Here is an 18,298-nt window from a genome sequence, read left to right as displayed (position 1 = left end):
AAGATTTGACTAGTACTTTTTCAGTAATTCTTTACTATAATTGCAAAATGAGGCTTTCTACCGGAAGAACAGAAGATGCTTAAAACATTGAGGTCAAGTACACAATTTTATAAGAAACTTAAAAATTGAAAATCTAATTCTACAGTGATAATCATGATAATACTGAATGGTAGATAGTCGTTAATAAATAACTGAATTCATTTCTAAACAAACGGCAGCATGAACCTCGATGGACTCTTTGGAAAACATTTCTGTGCAGATTGGGCATTCTACAAAAGCTGTTGGTGAATCGAGGGTGTACTCTTCAAACACTTCAACCTCTGATGCTGGAGGACCTAATGGATAGAACAAAGTCAGAGGGGCTTTTTATTTCTTTATGAACATGCATTTATCTTTCTATTAAGTACAATAAATTATAAATCCATTAAAATGAATTTAAATTTTTATTATCAGACCTGGCATTAAAAATTTTGTTTCTCTCCTGTGCACAGTAAAACTAACTTATAGTGAACATGCTTATAACAATTTGACGCTTATTAAGACGTGAATTTTATTTCCTATGACTTAAAAAAAATTTGTAAACTTAACAGACATAACGAACTATGCTTTTAACGAAGGAAAATAGTCCATCCCTGACACTTCTTTATAAATAAGTGTTTAACTGTATAAGGTGACATGACTTGGTAAATATACTAAAGAAATAAAAACTTAGCAAGGAATACATGTGATATATATGCAGCTTCTCTAATCAAGTTCAAGACAATCTAAAACATTTCCCCTCAGATTCCTCTTTAGAGATTAGAGGTAAATCAAAGGCCTGAGATGTGAGAGGAGCATCAAAATAAAACTTCACTCTGTACACAGATTTTAACAATTTATTTATTTTCTTTTGAAGTTTTTTTTTTATTTTTCTTCTTGTATTATCTACATTTGTATTGAAATGTCAATTAAAATAATAAATTTTCTTATCTTGTTCCATTTTTTCTTGCATTAACTACATTTGAATTTATGTTTCAAATAAAGTAATAAATTTTCTAAACTTGTTTATTTTTGTGCATTACTTTCAACATGTTCAATGGGGATTCTCTCTGAAGTTAAATTGTTCTGACATTTTTAAGTACCTAATGCCTGAATTTTTAAGTGCTTGAAACATTTTAATACTATGCACCCACATACATGTAGCTTAACAAATGTTGAGTGTCAACCGAGTGAAAAAAAAAATTAAGAATTGAAATATGAGGCTGTAAAACACTTTGAGGCCCTGTAAATTCCTTCCTTAGGTGATAAAAGTACCTTTTTCTGACTTGTTGACTTCTGAATTCTTGACATTAGCTACTTCACTCTCAGCAGTCTTCACCGGTGTCTGGGATTTCAGTTTTTTCTTCCCCGTTTTCCTACAATAAAATCACGAATCATTAAAAAATCAATTAACCCTGATACAAACATAACAAAGAGAAAACTTGCTTCATATTGGGGAGTCCCTTGCACAAGGTTTATTTTATAGTTCCATTTATTACAGATATTATATACTGTATACAGGAAAATATATGCCCCCGTTTTATTTTCGCCCCTTTTGCCCTTACATCATTTGGGCGAATTTAAAAAGGGGCGAATTCAAAATATGCAATATCTTTTCTTAAACAAAACGTTGACTGGGCGAATTTAAAATGGGGCACAATTGGTTGCAAGTGTGAAAGGGCGAAAATAAAACGGGGCGAAAATAACCCTGTATACAGTAAACCAATCAACTTTAACCTGAAAAAAAATGTAGATGGAACATGTTTTTTGATTATTTGAAAATAGCAAAATGATTTCAAGACATTTGTTTGTTTTGAGAGGAAAGAGAATGTCTTTTTCTAAACAAAAAAATCCATGTACAATATTCTCTTTATGGAGTAACTTTTTTAAGAACTAAATGATCAGTGCATGTAAGCTTTAAAAGAAACTTTATAAGAAGATCAAAACTGCATTAGACATGGAATATATAGATTGAATAGGTGTTTACCAAATACGGTATCTTTCAAAACAATCAATCTATTGATTGACTTTTAGATATATGTTTAATACAGTACTACCATTAGCAACACCACTAAAATACATATAGTGTAACAGAGTTTATAGTGGCTATGTGTTGTAAATAGTGAGGCCACGCTCCTACTAGCACTAGCTAGTGGGTTAACCCTTTAGCTCATTCGGTAGAGCGTTGGATTTTAAATCTGAGGGTCGTAGGTTCGAGCCACAGTGTGGACACCCCCTAGCTAATCGGTCATATTATAGAGATGTAACTTAGGCATGTATCCCTAGAAAAAATTAAAATACGAGGATTTCTAAAGAAAAGACATTTAACTTTTCCTTAACCATACTTTCCTTACATTTGAGGTTCCTTTCAGTTATCTTAACAGTCCTTGAAAACTCCACGAAAACGTTCCACTTACTTTGCTTTCCCTCCCTCTGTTTTGCTCCCCCCGTTAGGAGTGGTCCCGGGGGTGGCGGCTGTGGACACCCACCCCGACTTGACCCCCTCTATCCCCAGCCAGTCCCTCTCCTCATCTTCTAGCTGCTGTCTCTTAGCACCCCTGTTTAACTTTCTCTCTGACCCCGCCTCACCCGAATCTCGTTTTCTCTTTCCACTGCTGGGCGGGGTGGCACAGCTCAGCCATTCATCCTCTGTGGAGGATTTCGGCATTGGGGTCACAGCTTTTTTACACACACTTTTACCGACAAATGAACTTTGCCTTGCTTTATAAGGACTTTTCAATGATTTTACTAATGTTTTACAATCTGCACCATTCGTGTCTTTGTGTGACAGTCCAGATGGTTTTGGATCAGAACATTCTGAGACAATCTCAGTTTGTTTGTTTGTACAATTTTTGTTTCTCTCTTGAAAAGGGATTCCATCACCCCCTGCTGTTGAGTTGTTACTTTTTCCTTCTACGGCAATGCAAGTCCCATTTTCTGTTTCTTTTTCTCTGTCTTTCTCCATGAACATTTCACAAATATACTCGCTGCTAAGCTTGATAAACACTTTCTTTTCTTCTGCTGTTAACTTCCGTTTTATTTTCTTCTCAAACTTGTGTCTTATATCTAGTCAAGAAGAAATAAATAAAAAGTCATTAGAAATATGTCAAAAGGACAAAAATGCCCTGCCCAAGTACTTTTGTATTTCATTAGAAAAGAAATATATCATCTTTCAATGGTCTGAGATTATACTTGAACATGTTGAAGAGAAAAATACAATGAAAGTGGGGTTAATTCTGAAATAATTTCATAAACATAATGTAGGTAGCTGTAAAATGAAGAAATTGTGAGGTCTAGATTACTGGAAAGGTCAAGCTAAGAAAATATTGACACAGTGGAAATGCCCTTACAGAGTTCTTGAAAGTTTTTGGTCCTGTCGGCAAGATGGATAAAAACAACCAAGGACCCATAACTTCAAATTCTGTGTCAAGTCCAAATGACCAAATGACTGACACAGAAAAAAGATTTCAAGAACTCTGCTCTTATCATGCTCTATGAGTCTTAGAATATGGAGTTTGGTCAAAATATCTTCAAAAGTGATGGCAGAAAATGCACTTAATACAGATCATCCATAAATCCTTGCAAAGCCCTACTAACTTAGGTTTTCTTTATAACAAAGTTTTACTTTATGGTCTTTTCCAGTTAAATCTAAGTTCTTTAGATCTGTACATTTACCTGCTATTGTGATTTTGTCCAGCTCTTCTTTCTTAAATTCATAGTCATTGTCTAAAAATGATAGAGCCTCCTCCTCAAACTGAAAAACAAACAGTACATACAGTTTAATTTCTGTAAGGATTGTCTCCTAAACATGGTTAATATGGTTAATGTAGACTTGTTTTTGTTGCCAGGTCTATGCCTTAACTAAACTTAAAGGAGCATGTAAATGTTTAGGGAACATACTTCATTGATTAAACCTAGACCAGATGCAAGATCTGAGATAAGGATTTAAGATATATCATGGATGCAGCTTTGGTGAATTGAGACTGACAAGTTATTTAGGCCTAACTTGATTTCATTTCTCAAATATTCCACCAAGGGAGCTTATATTTGAAAATTAATTACCTTCTTCCAAATTTTTGATTTTGAACTTTGAAATTTTTTAAAAAACTTATTATAATATAACAACCTGTGGGGAGAGCTGCTGGGCCACGTGCCTGGAGTAGAGCTTGGACTTTCCCTCAGGAGAAATTATTTTGGGAGGGACAGAGAACTGGTTTACACTTCCTGTTGCAGCGAGGACCAGTTTAGCATTCCTGTTCAGACAGTGTTCCTGTTCACTTCCTTCCTCCCCTGACCCTGCGATTTTCATCAGCCTCGATTTCAGTTCACAGGTTTTGCTATCACTATAACAAAAGAGAAACTATACCGTACTTTGGATTTGTGCTGATAACTTTCAAAACCTTACTGAAGAATTTCTGAAATTTTATACTAAAATATGTAATTAATATAATTCAGTCTGTGTATAAGAGGAATGACATGTTGATTAGGAACTATTACAAGAGACCCACGGGCCTTATAGGTCACCTGAGCATTCTGCAACAACTTTCCAGTTATTGAATTTGATTCATGTTTTAAGCCAGATGCTATATGGCATTCACAATTTTGAAAGAGGCACCATTGATCATCATAACAATACACTTAGCAGTTGCTTAGCTGGTTTATTGATTTGAAAATGTCTAATAATAAGTTCATAGGATCTTAATGAACATTTCATGAATAAAATTCATGAAAAATTCAAGGAAATTCATGATCACCTCGCAGGGGTACTGGATACCAATACGCAAGGTAGGGGAACAAAAATGCATTCCAACTAATCAGTAAAATTCAGCAATAATCAGTAGTGCCCCTAACACTGTGAAATAAACCCCTGACCCTAGGTCCACACATTGCACAAATTTTAAAAAGGCACCCTTAAAATTGCCTATCAAAAAATAAATGTTTTATAAATACAAAGGAGCAGATTTCAAACAATTAATTCATTTTCAGTATATAAGTAGAGTCCCAACCCCACCCCTGACCCTGGGGCCTTGAAATTCACAATTCTGCAAGATTAGGGCCCTTGCTCATCAAAACAAAATAGGTAGTTCATCTGCTTCATACCCAGATAATTTTTTTTCCATTTTTAATCAATAGCGCCCCCCCCCCCCCCCCCACACACACACACCAGAACTCCTGACCCTGGGACCATAAAATTCATAATTTTAGTAAAAGCACTTTTGCTCATCATAACTATGCACTTAGTTAGTTTATTTAATACCTAGGAGCAGAGAAGAAGATTTTCAAAGAATTCATGTATTTTCACTATATAATATATAGAGCCCTGCCCTAACACCAGAACCCCTGACCCTGGGACCATAAAATTCACAATTTTATGAAAAGCACTCTTGCTCATCTTAACTATACACTTAGTTAGTTTATCTAATACCTAGGAGCAGAGAAGAAGATCCTGGGGCCAGTACATCAAGTTGTGAGGCACGTCGATGAACGAAAACGGATAACAATAGGTCACCTGAGTGACTCTCATCAATATGTACATGTAACAGCATATGAAATTTGATGAAAATATTTAAGCACTAAATCAAATCTGAGCTTTATACTGGGCTAACTGCAAAGTGTGACGGAAGGAGAAGATGGACATAAGAAACACTATCTGCCCTGGACCTAAAAACCATTCTTAGCAATCCACAATTTGATACCTATCCTATTATAATGCTACACTTTTGCTTAACAGGTCAATACCACTACCTTATATGCAAGGCAATTTTCAACACGTGACGATGTCTTTGTCACGCCCGTTCTCCAATCAAGTGAAAGAGTCCCAAAGCATAACAGTCTACCACGTGTTTACGATTCAATGGCTACACGTGGTTTTCGTCGGTTTACTGCACAAAATTAAACTCATCACCGGAAAAACTGTAGAGCTTCTTTATCACTTTATTAGACCGAAATTGAAAGATTATATTCTAAAGACACTGCTCCATGCTCACATTTAATATTGGAATTGTTTTAGATGATTAACAGTTGCTTCGAATACTGTACAAACGCTTTGACTTTTGCATATACATAAAACACTTTCTGATATTATTGAGGGGATAAAGAATAATTGCACACTTTCTCCTGTTGTCTAAGTACCAAGGACCTATATACTACTTGCTAAAGCTATGTACACGTATATCACGTGAAAAAACTCAATGTTTTATCCACACGATAGCACTTATACGTCTCTTTGAACAATGGTATACTAGGCCGATGTATTAGTTGATATAAGGCTAATAAAGCAAATTTTCTAAATGTGAGCATAAAAATGAAAGATTATACATCATTTTAAATATTTCTTTCACAAATCTCAAAAAAGAATCGAAAATAAGTTTCCAAGGGACAATTCAAGTTGCCTTAATTTTCAACACAGCTAGGTACTTGTAGTAGCCCACAATGCATTGCAGTTCATTCAGCAGTCGGTAAAGTAAACAGATTACCTAATTTACATGCAAATTTATTCCGACGTCAGAAAATCAAGTGGTCTCGACCTGCTTAAGGACAAAACTAATTCCATAGCAGGAACTGTTTTAAGCCAAAGTTCAAGTGTTATTAATCTCAAGTCTGTATCAGAAAATTTCATCGAAAGCAACAGTCCATAATACATGCAGGAAACAAAATTGATAATTAGAGTTATATTGGGTATGTAGGAAATTGAACATTTTGACAGAATTTGATTCAGTAAGAAAGTTTCCATATTTCCTAAACAGAGTTAATTGAGATACGTCAGTATTATATTCACTTGTCAAATTAAAATCGTCTGTGTCTGTGAGCTTGACTCCCCAATACCTATAGAGAGGAAGCTCCTTAAGGTTAAATCAGCAGAAAGGAATATACGCCACTGAAAATGGACTCCATTAGAAGCTCACAAATGTAAGTTTTAATTACAAGAATTTATAACAATTCCTAAATCATCCGAATCAGTGTAATCAGTGTAATTTGTTGACAGTAAAATTCGTTTTAATGTTTTACAACACTGAATTTAAAACTTAATATATATCCTTTAAACTTTTAGCTATAAATTTCACTATTTAAAAAAAAATGAATGATTTAGTTGAGTTGAAAAATAACTGATTCAGGTGAGGAAGTACTTTCTTATTTTATGATTTTTGAATGTTAAAATTATCAGTTATGACTATTATAGTTTTACAAAAGTGATATTAATTAATTATACAAAAATATAAATTCCACATTAATCATTCTCAGTACTGTAGCCATACAACGCATATCAGAGTCTGTGTTTGTGGGACTGTGTCGTAAAGTGGGGACCTCACAACTGGTGGCCATGAGGAGAGATGTGGTGGACATCTGGGAGATGGTGAGAAATCAAGTGACAACAAGTGATGTGTTCAGTATGATGCTGAGTGGAAGTGAGAGTGAAGGACTCAGACTGAAAGGATCAGATGTAGACATAATGTACTGGCCAAATAATCACCGTGTGATCTGGGACTTATCTCAGTCTCAGTATTACAACACACACAGACAAACACTGATCCTCTGTGACTGTTCTGATAGTCCACCAGGATTCACTTTGTTATATTTACTGTCACCAAGCATGTATAGACAAATCCAGAGAGCATGTGTTAGAATGAATAACAGATATTATATATCTAGTTCTAAACACAGACAGATCTTTTTATCTGAGTCACCACTACTTTATAACAACACTCTACATGGACCCTGTGCCAGTGGAACATTTGGAACACAAGAATATGATGCTGCCCACTGTTTTATTAGTGACTTTTGGCCTCCCTCTGCCTCCCCATGGATAGACAGATGCCACTCATGGCCCCAGCCTCATGTTGTTGATGATATAGTGAAAAATGGATGTCACTTTGTAGCAATTGGACACAAGCTAGGAAATCATGAAGATCATGAATGGAGAATTTCTTTCTCCCTAGCAGAACAAAAACTTGTGTATGTAATGAATCACTGTCAATTCTTAACTTACGGCTTACTTAAATTGATCTTAACAGAAATAATTAACAATGGAGTAGGTGATGATGATAAATTACTGTGTTCCTATCACATGAAGACAGCAGTTTTCTGGGTGATTCAACAAAATACAATACCTCACTGGTGTCCACAAAATATCCTGGGGGGTTTCTGGGTCTGTTTTAAACTCATCCTCAAATGGGTGTATGAGGGGGTCTGTCCTAACTTTTTTATTCCAGGCAACAACATGTTTCTGAGTAAAATTCATGGCATCAAACAACAGCAATTATTTGTAAGACTGTCAGAGTTGTATGAAAAGGGTTTAGCATTCCTGCTAGGCAGTCCCTCCATTAGATCTTGTATTATAGATGTCCTCTATAACCCCAGAAACTCCATCTGTACAGATGATCATACTCTGATTTCTGAGGTTGGGTTTGATAGAAATCTATTTAATGAGATAAAGCAGCGTTATGTCGTAACAACCAAATTGAACATACAAATCTGCATTAGATATTTACATACAATAGAAAAGATGATAGGTTCACCCCTCCTGACACAGTATCAAGTCCTCAAGCTACAGTACATTACCGCTAAGGTCCTTCAGGACACTGCTTTTATGTTTCACATGGAAATGTACACACCCGACAACAAACCGAGTTATAGAGCTGACAAAATGTCCTGTCATATGCTGAAATTAACAGCCAGGTTTGGCTGTATTACAGACATGCTGTACATAGCCATGTATTATTACAAGACATTTAGATATGTGGAAGCTTTATCTATTATAGAGATGATCAAGGTCAAGTTAACACAGCCATATGTGATGATGATTGGGTATAATGTAGGTAGAGCGATGTATACTGAAGCTGTAGGGGGACAGTCCTGGTCTACAAAGATGAGACAGGCTGTAGTAGGGAATATCATACTTATCAATAGAATCCATTACATCAGTGAATTGATACCTGAACAACAGTCTGCTCTACAGAGAGACATGTCTTTATTATATATCCCACATTTGGTAATGTTATACATGCTTGAGATTTTGTGCTACAGACATGTAGACAAAATGCAAGCACAAACAGCTCTAGATGATCTACAGACCCTAGTTCACTATGATCAGGGACAGCTTATACATTTATATCTCAGAGATATATCATTGCAAATTCTGGGGATCTGTCAACAGGTGACAGGGAACCCCCAGGCTGCTCTATACTCATACCAACAATCTCTCAGACAAGAACCAATCAACAACATACAAACAGCTACAGAAATGAGAATACAGAGTTTGTCAATGGATTCCCTAAATTAACTAAATGTCAGATGATATTTGTAGGAAATTACAGATAGAGATTTATCATTTACATATCCTCTTTTGATTTCATATTTTCTTTTCTGTCTGTTTTATTACAAGTATTACAAATCTAATAACTAGTCTATAAAAAAAATGAAAGAGGCACCATTGCTTATCATCGATACAGTCAAACCTGTATTAAGCAGTCACCTATGGGAGACATTAAAAGTGACCTTTATAGAGAGGTGACCTTTGGATAGAGGTTCATCTTTTTAAAGGAATTTATATACAAAGATGCCAGTTTATTTGTGTTTATATATAATGTATTTCACTACAAAATATACAAGGAAGTTATGTATTGGACATTAGTCATCTCACTATTAATTATGTTCCCCAAACGAAGTTGGGGAACATATTGTTTTTACTCTGTTTCTTATTAAGGTCTTCCGTCTTCACGGAAGACCTTATAGTGATTCTATTGTTTCTTCTTATTATTATTATTTTTCTGACCATCTAATTTTGTGCACACGATTTCTCGAAGACTACTGGATGGATTTTCACGAAATTCTCAGAAACAATGTGTTGTGATCTGAAGTTATTTTATCCGAGAGATTTTTTGGAAATTCGCTTCCGGTGCCAAGTTACGGACCTTTTCCTGAATTTAAATTGACATTTCTGTCCGTCGTTAATCTCAAGAACGGTAAAAGATATTAATGTGAAACTTTCAGGGATTATAGATCGTGATATTCTCTATCTAGGACGCGACCTTTTGTTCGTCGTCAGTACTTCCTGTTGTGTCCAGATGAAAATTTAAAAAGTTGAATTTTCTAACTTTTTTGTTTTTCAATATTTTTGAATTATTTTAATATGTTTAATAGAAACCCTTCTAATTAGGCTCAATATATAATTTGTTTATAAATTGATAAATCCAAACTCTAGATATTAACATTTGAAAATTCGAAGCGTATCCAAAATGGCGTCTGTCTCTGTCAACTCCGACATTTAGCGCGTAGGGGGTTATGAAGTCAGCTGAGCGTTTGGTTGAACGAAACTAACATAAGGATAAATGAAATGTAAAAGAGTACTTTGATTGTCACGTCGTAGTTACGTTGCAATTCTGTTTTAACTAAAGTTTTAATGCGAGGTCTTCTCAAAGTAGTTTTATCTGGTTCTCAAGGTAGAAAAAGACGAGACTGCATTTACAAATGAAATACTTTATCTACAACCTTTAGTTTTGCATCATGGAACAACAGATTTTGAATCACGATTAATATACATGTAAGCATAAGTTTATCAAGAAACGATATATTCAGTGAGTATAAAATGCGGCCACTGTTTTCCCATGCAAACTAAATAAGTGAACCATTTTTTCAAAAGATCATTTAAAGAAGTTTATGTAAACATTTATTTTCTAATAGATCTAATTCAAGTTAATAAACATAGATGGTATCTTAATTCTTGACCGTCGTTGGGTGAGGCACGTTTTTCAGTTTCAGTTTTTTAATGAATGTGTAACTGATTGGGAAATTGAAATATGTTAAAGAATCATAGCCATATTCCACTGCTTTCGTATTACTTGCGTATAAACGATATGTTTTATGTCTCGTACATTGAACGTATTAAATGACTTTTAAAACTCAATTTAAGCTATAAGAACGTTCTTATTTTAATTTGATTGAAGCTATCACACCTTTTTAATAGAACTTTCCAAAGAAAAGGCGTGAAGATTTATACGTGCTGTTTGGCGCGAAATTATGAATAGTGACCAGCCTTTCACAATTTCAAGACAGATATACTGTTGCAGAAATACTTACAAATAAATTTAGAAGAGAGGTCCCAATATAGTAAAGGTAAGCGCGTTGGAAATATCAGCTGGTAACCCTGGTTCAATCACCCATCTGTACGAATTTTTCAAATTAAATTTTCAGCTCGATTTTACTGGGGTTTTTTTTTTCAGAATCGGACGGAAGACCTCTCGTTGCTCGCAACGAGATCGTTTCTAGTTATTATTATTATTAAGGTCTTCCATCTCCAACGGAAGACCTTATTGTTTTCGTTCGGTTTCTTTTTCCCTATTATTATAATTTTTTTTCTTACCGATTTTGTGCACGCGATTTCTCGGAAACGGCTCGCCCGATTTTCACCAAACTTTCAGATCTGATAGATATTCATCTGAACCTTGTCGGAAATTTTCGACGTTGATGACGTCACTTCCAGCCGTGAGATATGGACGATTTTCTGATTTTTAGAGGGTCGGCTTGTCCTGAGATCTCCTCCTAAACGACTGAAGATATCGACTTGAGATTTTCAGTGAAGGTAGAGGAAGGATAGTAGATGTGACATTTTGCATATAGAGCTTTCCAGGTAAAAAGGCATCAACGCTCGCCTGGGCTCGAAAAATAGGCTCATACGCATCTCGCAAAAATTGATACGTTTTCTTTTATATCTTTTTACTGGTTAATATTTTGTTAAGACATATATAATAAAAAATGTGCAATAAAGTAAGACCTTTCATTTGATTTGAAGAAAATGGGGTTAGCCCTTCATATTAGGGGCATAGAGGGGCCTAAAGTCTCTCGTCTTTAACTCTTTAATTATCAATATTTTGTAAAACATTACTGAAACAAAGATATTCAACTTAACAATTTGCAACAATATATACTAAAAAATTGATCATATGTTACGTGATAAAGGGTCACAGGGGGCTAGAATGCTATATCTTTGACGCTTCATATCTCGGAAAGCGTGAATATTTTGATAAGCAATATTGAACGAAAGATGGTCAAATAATGTTCCCAACAATATGCATACTTTTAATGTGTTCATTTTTTCCGTCAACACTTCCGGTGTAAACCGGAAGTACATGAAATTTAAATACAGGTACATGTATAGCGATTTTTTTTCTTCATTTTCTAATGAATGTAATTGTTCATTATAGAGATTTAAAGAATTAGTAGCATCTTAATATTTCCACCGAAGTACGGTTTGTTCAAACCGGAAGTTGTCTAAAATTGAGTATTTCCCATCGAAACTTTCAGGGATGATTACTGTTTGCTCCATGTAGAGTTGAAAGTAGTTTTGAGCACATACGGTCGCACCGGAAGTGAGGAAATAGAACCGGAAGTTGATTGGAATTGATAGATCCTACATTTTTTTCGTGTTTCTAAACATATTTGAAGAATTCTTGTGCCTTTTTGACATTTTTTTATCCTATCAGTGGAATTATCCTAACACAGGTCTTATTCCATCAGATATTGGACGGAAGACCTACTCGTTGCTTGCAACGAGATCGCATCTAGTTAAGGTCTTCCGACTTCCTTCGGAAGACCTTACTGTTATTCGTCTGTTTTTTATTATTATTATTTTTCTTTTTTCATAGTTAGGGCGATATCTCAGCTGTGCGTGGACGGATTAAAAAGATTTTTACAGGGTTGATGCATTATGAGAATATCTCCAGAGGTGTTTTTCATTTTTTCAAAATTCACTTTCGTTCGCGATTTTTGGGGTTTTTATGTATTTTTTAAAAGGCAAACGGAAGTGAATTCAAAAAGTCCCATTTCTCAACTTTTTTGTTTTTCAATATTTTTTCTTTAATATTCACAGGGTTTTTATTGTGTCTAATGAGAATTCTAAATATGTGTTTAGTATCTTGATGTGTGCATATATTGAGAAGATATGACCAAACCAAACTTTGTCCCACTGTCTCCAAATAACTTTTATCTATGTATGGAAGATTTTGCCGATTTTTACTATTTTTGACATGCAATAATCATGAGATATGTTAAGAGGCTGCTGTAAATGAACGTAAACGAAAAAAAATACGGCACAGCATTCCGGTCGTAAACGGAAGTGAATTAAAAATTATTATTATTATTTTTTTTCACATTTTTGTGCAAGCGAATTCTCGGAAACGGCTCAACTTTTTTGTTTTTCAAATTTTTTATTTTTTCCAGTCGTGAGATATGGACTTTTCTGAATATTCACAGGGTTTTTATTGTGTCTAATGAGATATCTTTCTAAATATGTGTTTTTTATTGTTATTTTTCTTCTAATTTTGTGTATGTGTGCATATATGTGTTGTTAGAAGATTTTATGAGAGATTTTTTGGAAATTCCAAGTTACGGACAATTTTCTGATTTTAAAATGACATTTTGTCCCAATAACTGTCGTGAAACTTTCGATTATAGATCGTGATAAGTACTATCCAAGACTGTGGGCGTTGAAAAAAGTTTTTTAAAACTTTTTTGTTTTTCAATATTTTAGTATGGTTGATAGAAACATTTATTTTTAGTTATATAATTTGTTTGTAAATTGCTGTCTTTTAACATTCAAAAGTTGCAAATAACTTTTATCTTTCTTTTACAGAGGCAGCCGAGCGTTTGCTTGAACGAAAGTTACATCAGGAGCAATGAAATCTGTAGGGATACTTGGATTGTCACGTCGTAGGTTCGTTGCAGTTCTATGTCAAACTACATTTATAATCCAAGGTATCCTTACAAGTCTTTTTGAATTTGTTTTGGTTGTTTCTCAAAGTAGAAATAGAAAAGAATTAATGTACAAAATAAGTACAATATCTACTAAATTTTGTTTTGCATCACGGAAACACATAGCTTAAATCATAGTTATAATAAATATTTTTAAAAACAATATTTATAGTAAGTACAACGTGACCAATGTTTTCCAATGCACACTTGTGTCATATTTGAAGCTCGCCTGGGCTCGAAAAATAGACTCACAAGTATCTCGCAAAATTTGACACGTTTTCTTTGATATCTTTGTACCTGTAAAGGAGTACATATGGTAAGAGCCAATTTTGGCCCCCTTAAAATCAACATTTTAGAATGACATTCAGATATGTTTAATTGATATTTATTTTAAAGAAGAGATTATATTAGAAATATAAACGACATGAGAAATAATGCTATTTTTGCTATCTAACAAAAAAGCCCAAAAATATGCCCTTTTCTCGATGTTTTTTTCTTATGGGAAACATAGAGCGCAGTGTAGAACATACATGATTTTTCTGTCACTTATCAGTATTGGATAGATACATCTTTCGTAAAAAAATCAATCTTGTTCTAGGCTGCGCTCTATATTTTCTGAAAGAAAAACTGCTTGAAAATAAGCAGTTTATACAAAAAATGCTTAAATGGCGGGAAAACTTGATTTTTATGATGTCATATTTCTAAAATAAAGGCATTTTGATAAAAATGAAAATGACCAATAAAGGTCGCATATATAGCTGTACAAGTTAAAGCTATATATAAAGTAAAATTAAGATATTCATTTTAAGGGGCGAATTGAGACACTTACCATATATCGCTCTTTGGTTAACAGATATGTAATAAAAGTTGTTCAGAATAACAAGTTCTTTCATTTAATAAGATCTTCAAATAAGGGGCCTAAACAATAACGTTTCACATAACTCTTTAACTATCAAGATTCTGTTATATATTTCTAAAAGCAAAAATGTTTTTCTTAACAATCTACAACTAAACATTGAAAAAGTATGATCATACGTTACGTAAAAAAGGGCCGTAAGGAGGCTGAAATCTTTGCTTCTTTTTATCTCCAAAGGGAGAAATATTGTTGATAAGGAGTATTGAATAAGAGATCTTTAGAATCGTATTTTAAACAATATACAACAATTCAATTTTTGCAAAACGGCCCCATTAAGGACTTGAAGGGCTGGCCTCTATATATTTCTATCATGCATAGCTCAAAAACGAAAAGAAATTTCTAAATAGTTGTTGAACAAAAATCATTAAAGCTACAAGCCGTATCATTTGAAATGAAGAAAAAGGGGCTGACCCCTAAAATAAAGGGCCCAGAGGGGCCGAATTTCATCTATAACTCATTGTGATATCATTATGTTTTAACAAGGATCATATCAAAATCATATCTCATCTTATGAAAATTCGAGATTTGCTCGCAACAAGGTCGTTTCTAGTTATTATTATTTTTCTTCACGTGAAAATTTTGTCCGCGAATGATCACGTAAAGTACACATCCGATTAAACGACCAATATATTATGGAAACCTTTTTATATGTAGATTTGCGGAATCAAGGTCACCGTGCACGTGCTTGCAAGAGCGCGCACGTGCAAAACTTGAAACGTAATATATTATGGATATAACCGTAACTTTTCTATTTTTAGACGAAATGTTTTCAAACTCATAATGTAAGGATATATGAGTAGTATGCACAAGATGACATGGTCAAAATAGCAAGATCGCACGTGCAAGCACGTGCGCTTCGCTCTGATTGGCTGAAACTAAAGTCTCAATATCTTTCTTGTTTTTTGATAAAATCCTTTGAAATTTTTAACATAGTCATACATTAGGGAGATATACAGCCCGTAATAAAAGAAATATCATGAAAGCATGTGCATGCACATGTGCTTGCAAGAGCTCGCACGTGCAACACGAGAAATGTCCAATATAATTGATACAGACGTAACTATTTAAACTATTGATGATATGCTTTAAAACTCATATTAGAAGTATATATTAGAAGCATTAACAAGATGACATGGTCAAAAAAGCAAGATCTCACGCGCATGCACGTGCGCTTTGCTCTGATTGGCTGAAACTAAAGTCTCAATATCTTTCTTGTTTTTTGACGAAATCCTTTGAAATTTTAAATATAGGCATGTATTAGGATATCCTACAATAAGATATATAGCAATTATCATGAAAACGCGTGCATGCACGTGCGCTGCAATCTGATTGGCTTATGCTTTAAATAGCTATAACTCCCTTGGTCTTCAACCAAACAGTATGGGATTTGGAACATGGATAGATATAATGGACTTCTACAAGAAGACATGGTCACCATACACATGCATACACGTGCGTGTACGTGCACTGCAATCTGATTGGCTGAAACTGAGAACAGCTATAACTCCCTTGGTTTTCAACCAAACGGGGTAGGATTTAGAACATAGATAGATGTAATGGACTTCTACAAGAAAGTATGGTCGTCATGCTCATGTGAGCACGTGCGTGCACGTGAAATGAGTAAAATCAAAAATACACTTGAATTAGCGTATTTTTTAATACTTTTGGATTAAATACTTTGATATTTAATATATTAAAATCTACAGATTGTGAAGACAAGATAATATGGTCATTACGCACGTGCATTCACATGGGCACGCGTGCAATGCTAAAATATGAATGAAATTGGTAAACTTCTAGGTAAACGTTGTTGAAGTCTCAAATGCATAGAGTTTGTCTTATTTAATGAAGCTTATAGGGAATATGGCACCAAAAGGGAGTTGGGGAGCGTTTGGGGAACATCTGTAACGGTCCCCGTTACAATTAGCACTAGTTTTTTTTTTTAATATGCATGACTTCTGTGGTTGAATTCAACCAAAATTCAATTAATCCTAGAAAATTAATAAATTTTTGTATATTGTATCTTACAATGTAAATACATTATCCCCCATAAAAGCAACAATTTTTCTTGTGTAAGAAATGAATATTTTATGCAATGAAGAAAATCAATAAAATATTATTTTACCTAAACTTGATTTGTAAAATTTACTTCTGCACATATATATTTTTTTTCAAGGGCATGTACATGGATTTTTGTTTAATAAACAGACAAATCACTGTCAAATGTAGTCTGTTGGCATTGGTGTTAAATAAAGACTATTTATTAATTTTTTATTCCCGATCAAATAAAGAATAGTTTATACATGAATTTTTAAAATTTTTGTTCACGATCCCACACAGCTTGACCAATTATTTACATTAGTAACAGATATTGGGAATCAACTGACTCCAGCTCAGGTCATGTGATTATCTGTCGTCAATTCAGTGTATAAATAATGGACTAACATTTCAGGAGCAAAACAAAGAATTACCTCATAAAAAAACATCAGAGATGGGATCAGATGTCATAAATCACTACACTATGAGGTCTTTTTTAAATAAAATATTTTTACCCTAAGCTTCATGCATTAAAGCAGACATTCATTGCTTTAAGTTTCTTTTTCAGCAGGGGTTTGTTAAAATCATAAATGTGACAATAAACTTTTTTAATATGAAATTGTGACTGTGGCTTAAAAATTACGAAATTGCAGACTTGTTTATCTTTAAACATTTTGAAACTTCTGATGCCCTGTGTCCACTTTCTATTAATTGTACGATCACCTTTTTAGTGTCGTCTGACATTTCATTGCCATGCTTTCCTATTTGGTAAACAAAGAAGTAGACAAATAACAAAATCAAACTCACTCAAGAAAATCCGGAAAATTTAATGTCAGAGTTACTTTCCTTTGTTTATAAAACAAGAGGCCCACGGGCCTTATAGGTCACCTGAGTATTTGTAACAACTTTCAAACACTTGAATTTGGATTAAACCAGAGGCTATGAAATTCACAATTCACAATTTTGAAAGAGGCACCATTGCTTATCATAATTATTAACTTAACATGCTTACTCTATTTACTTAATACCCAGAGGTAGATCAGAGTAACAAAGAGAAAATCCACTTCCACTTTATACCCAGCTGTGCACCTCACCCTAAAGGAACCACTGACCCAGGGGCCACATATTTCAAAATTTTGCAAATTTTAAAACAAAATGGTTGATTAATACCAAAGAGCAGATTTAAAAGCATTAATCTATTTTCAGACTATATAGCCCCCCCCCCCCCTCCTCTGACCCAGGGGGCATAAAATTCAGAATTTTATAGGAGGCACTCTTGCTCATCATAACTATGTGCTTAGTTAATTCATTTAATACCCAAAAGCAGAGAAGAAGATTTTCAAAGAATAAATGCAGTTTAACTATATGATCAAGTAGCCCCCCTCCCCCTAACACCAGAACCCTTAACCCTGGGGCCATAAATTCACAAATCTGGAAGAGGCACTCTTGCTCATCATAACTATGTGCTTAGTTAGTTTATTTAATACTCAGAATCAGAGGAGAAGATTTTCAAAGAATAATTGCATTTTCACTTTGTAATCAATAGAGCCCTGCCCTAACACCAGAATTCCTGACCCGGGG

General features: G+C 34.2%; 2 protein-coding genes across 2 annotated transcripts; one reads left to right on the top strand and one right to left on the bottom strand.

Annotated features, from left to right (window-relative positions):
• Positions 1-146: 146 nt before the first annotated feature.
• LOC134280602 (uncharacterized) lies at positions 147-5,690 on the bottom strand. The gene is made up of 6 exons (XM_062763049.1): positions 5,680-5,690; positions 4,145-4,361; positions 3,694-3,772; positions 2,436-3,084; positions 1,294-1,394; positions 147-335 (listed from the first exon to the last, which is right to left on the bottom strand). Exons 1-6 carry the CDS (start codon positions 5,688-5,690, stop codon positions 181-183), a joined length of 1,212 nt encoding a protein of 403 aa, XP_062619033.1. The 3' UTR covers positions 147-180.
• A 1,067-nt stretch (positions 5,691-6,757) lies between these two features.
• On the top strand, positions 6,758-9,636 carry LOC134280601 (uncharacterized). The gene is made up of 2 exons (XM_062763048.1): positions 6,758-6,927; positions 7,261-9,636. The coding sequence occupies exons 1-2, from the start codon at positions 6,902-6,904 to the stop codon at positions 9,296-9,298; spliced, it is 2,064 nt and encodes a 687-aa protein (XP_062619032.1). The 5' UTR covers positions 6,758-6,901; the 3' UTR covers positions 9,299-9,636.
• Positions 9,637-18,298: the final 8,662 nt, after the last annotated feature.

This window comes from Saccostrea cucullata, unplaced genomic scaffold (genome assembly GCF_032062105.1).
Source record: "Saccostrea cucullata isolate Sc308-1 unplaced genomic scaffold, CSIRO_AGI_Scuc_v1 ctg5864, whole genome shotgun sequence".
Taxonomy (NCBI): Eukaryota; Metazoa; Mollusca; class Bivalvia; order Ostreida; family Ostreidae; genus Saccostrea; species Saccostrea cuccullata.
The sequence above is the reverse complement of the archived record's forward strand: the minus strand, read 5'-3'. Positions and strand labels throughout refer to the sequence as shown.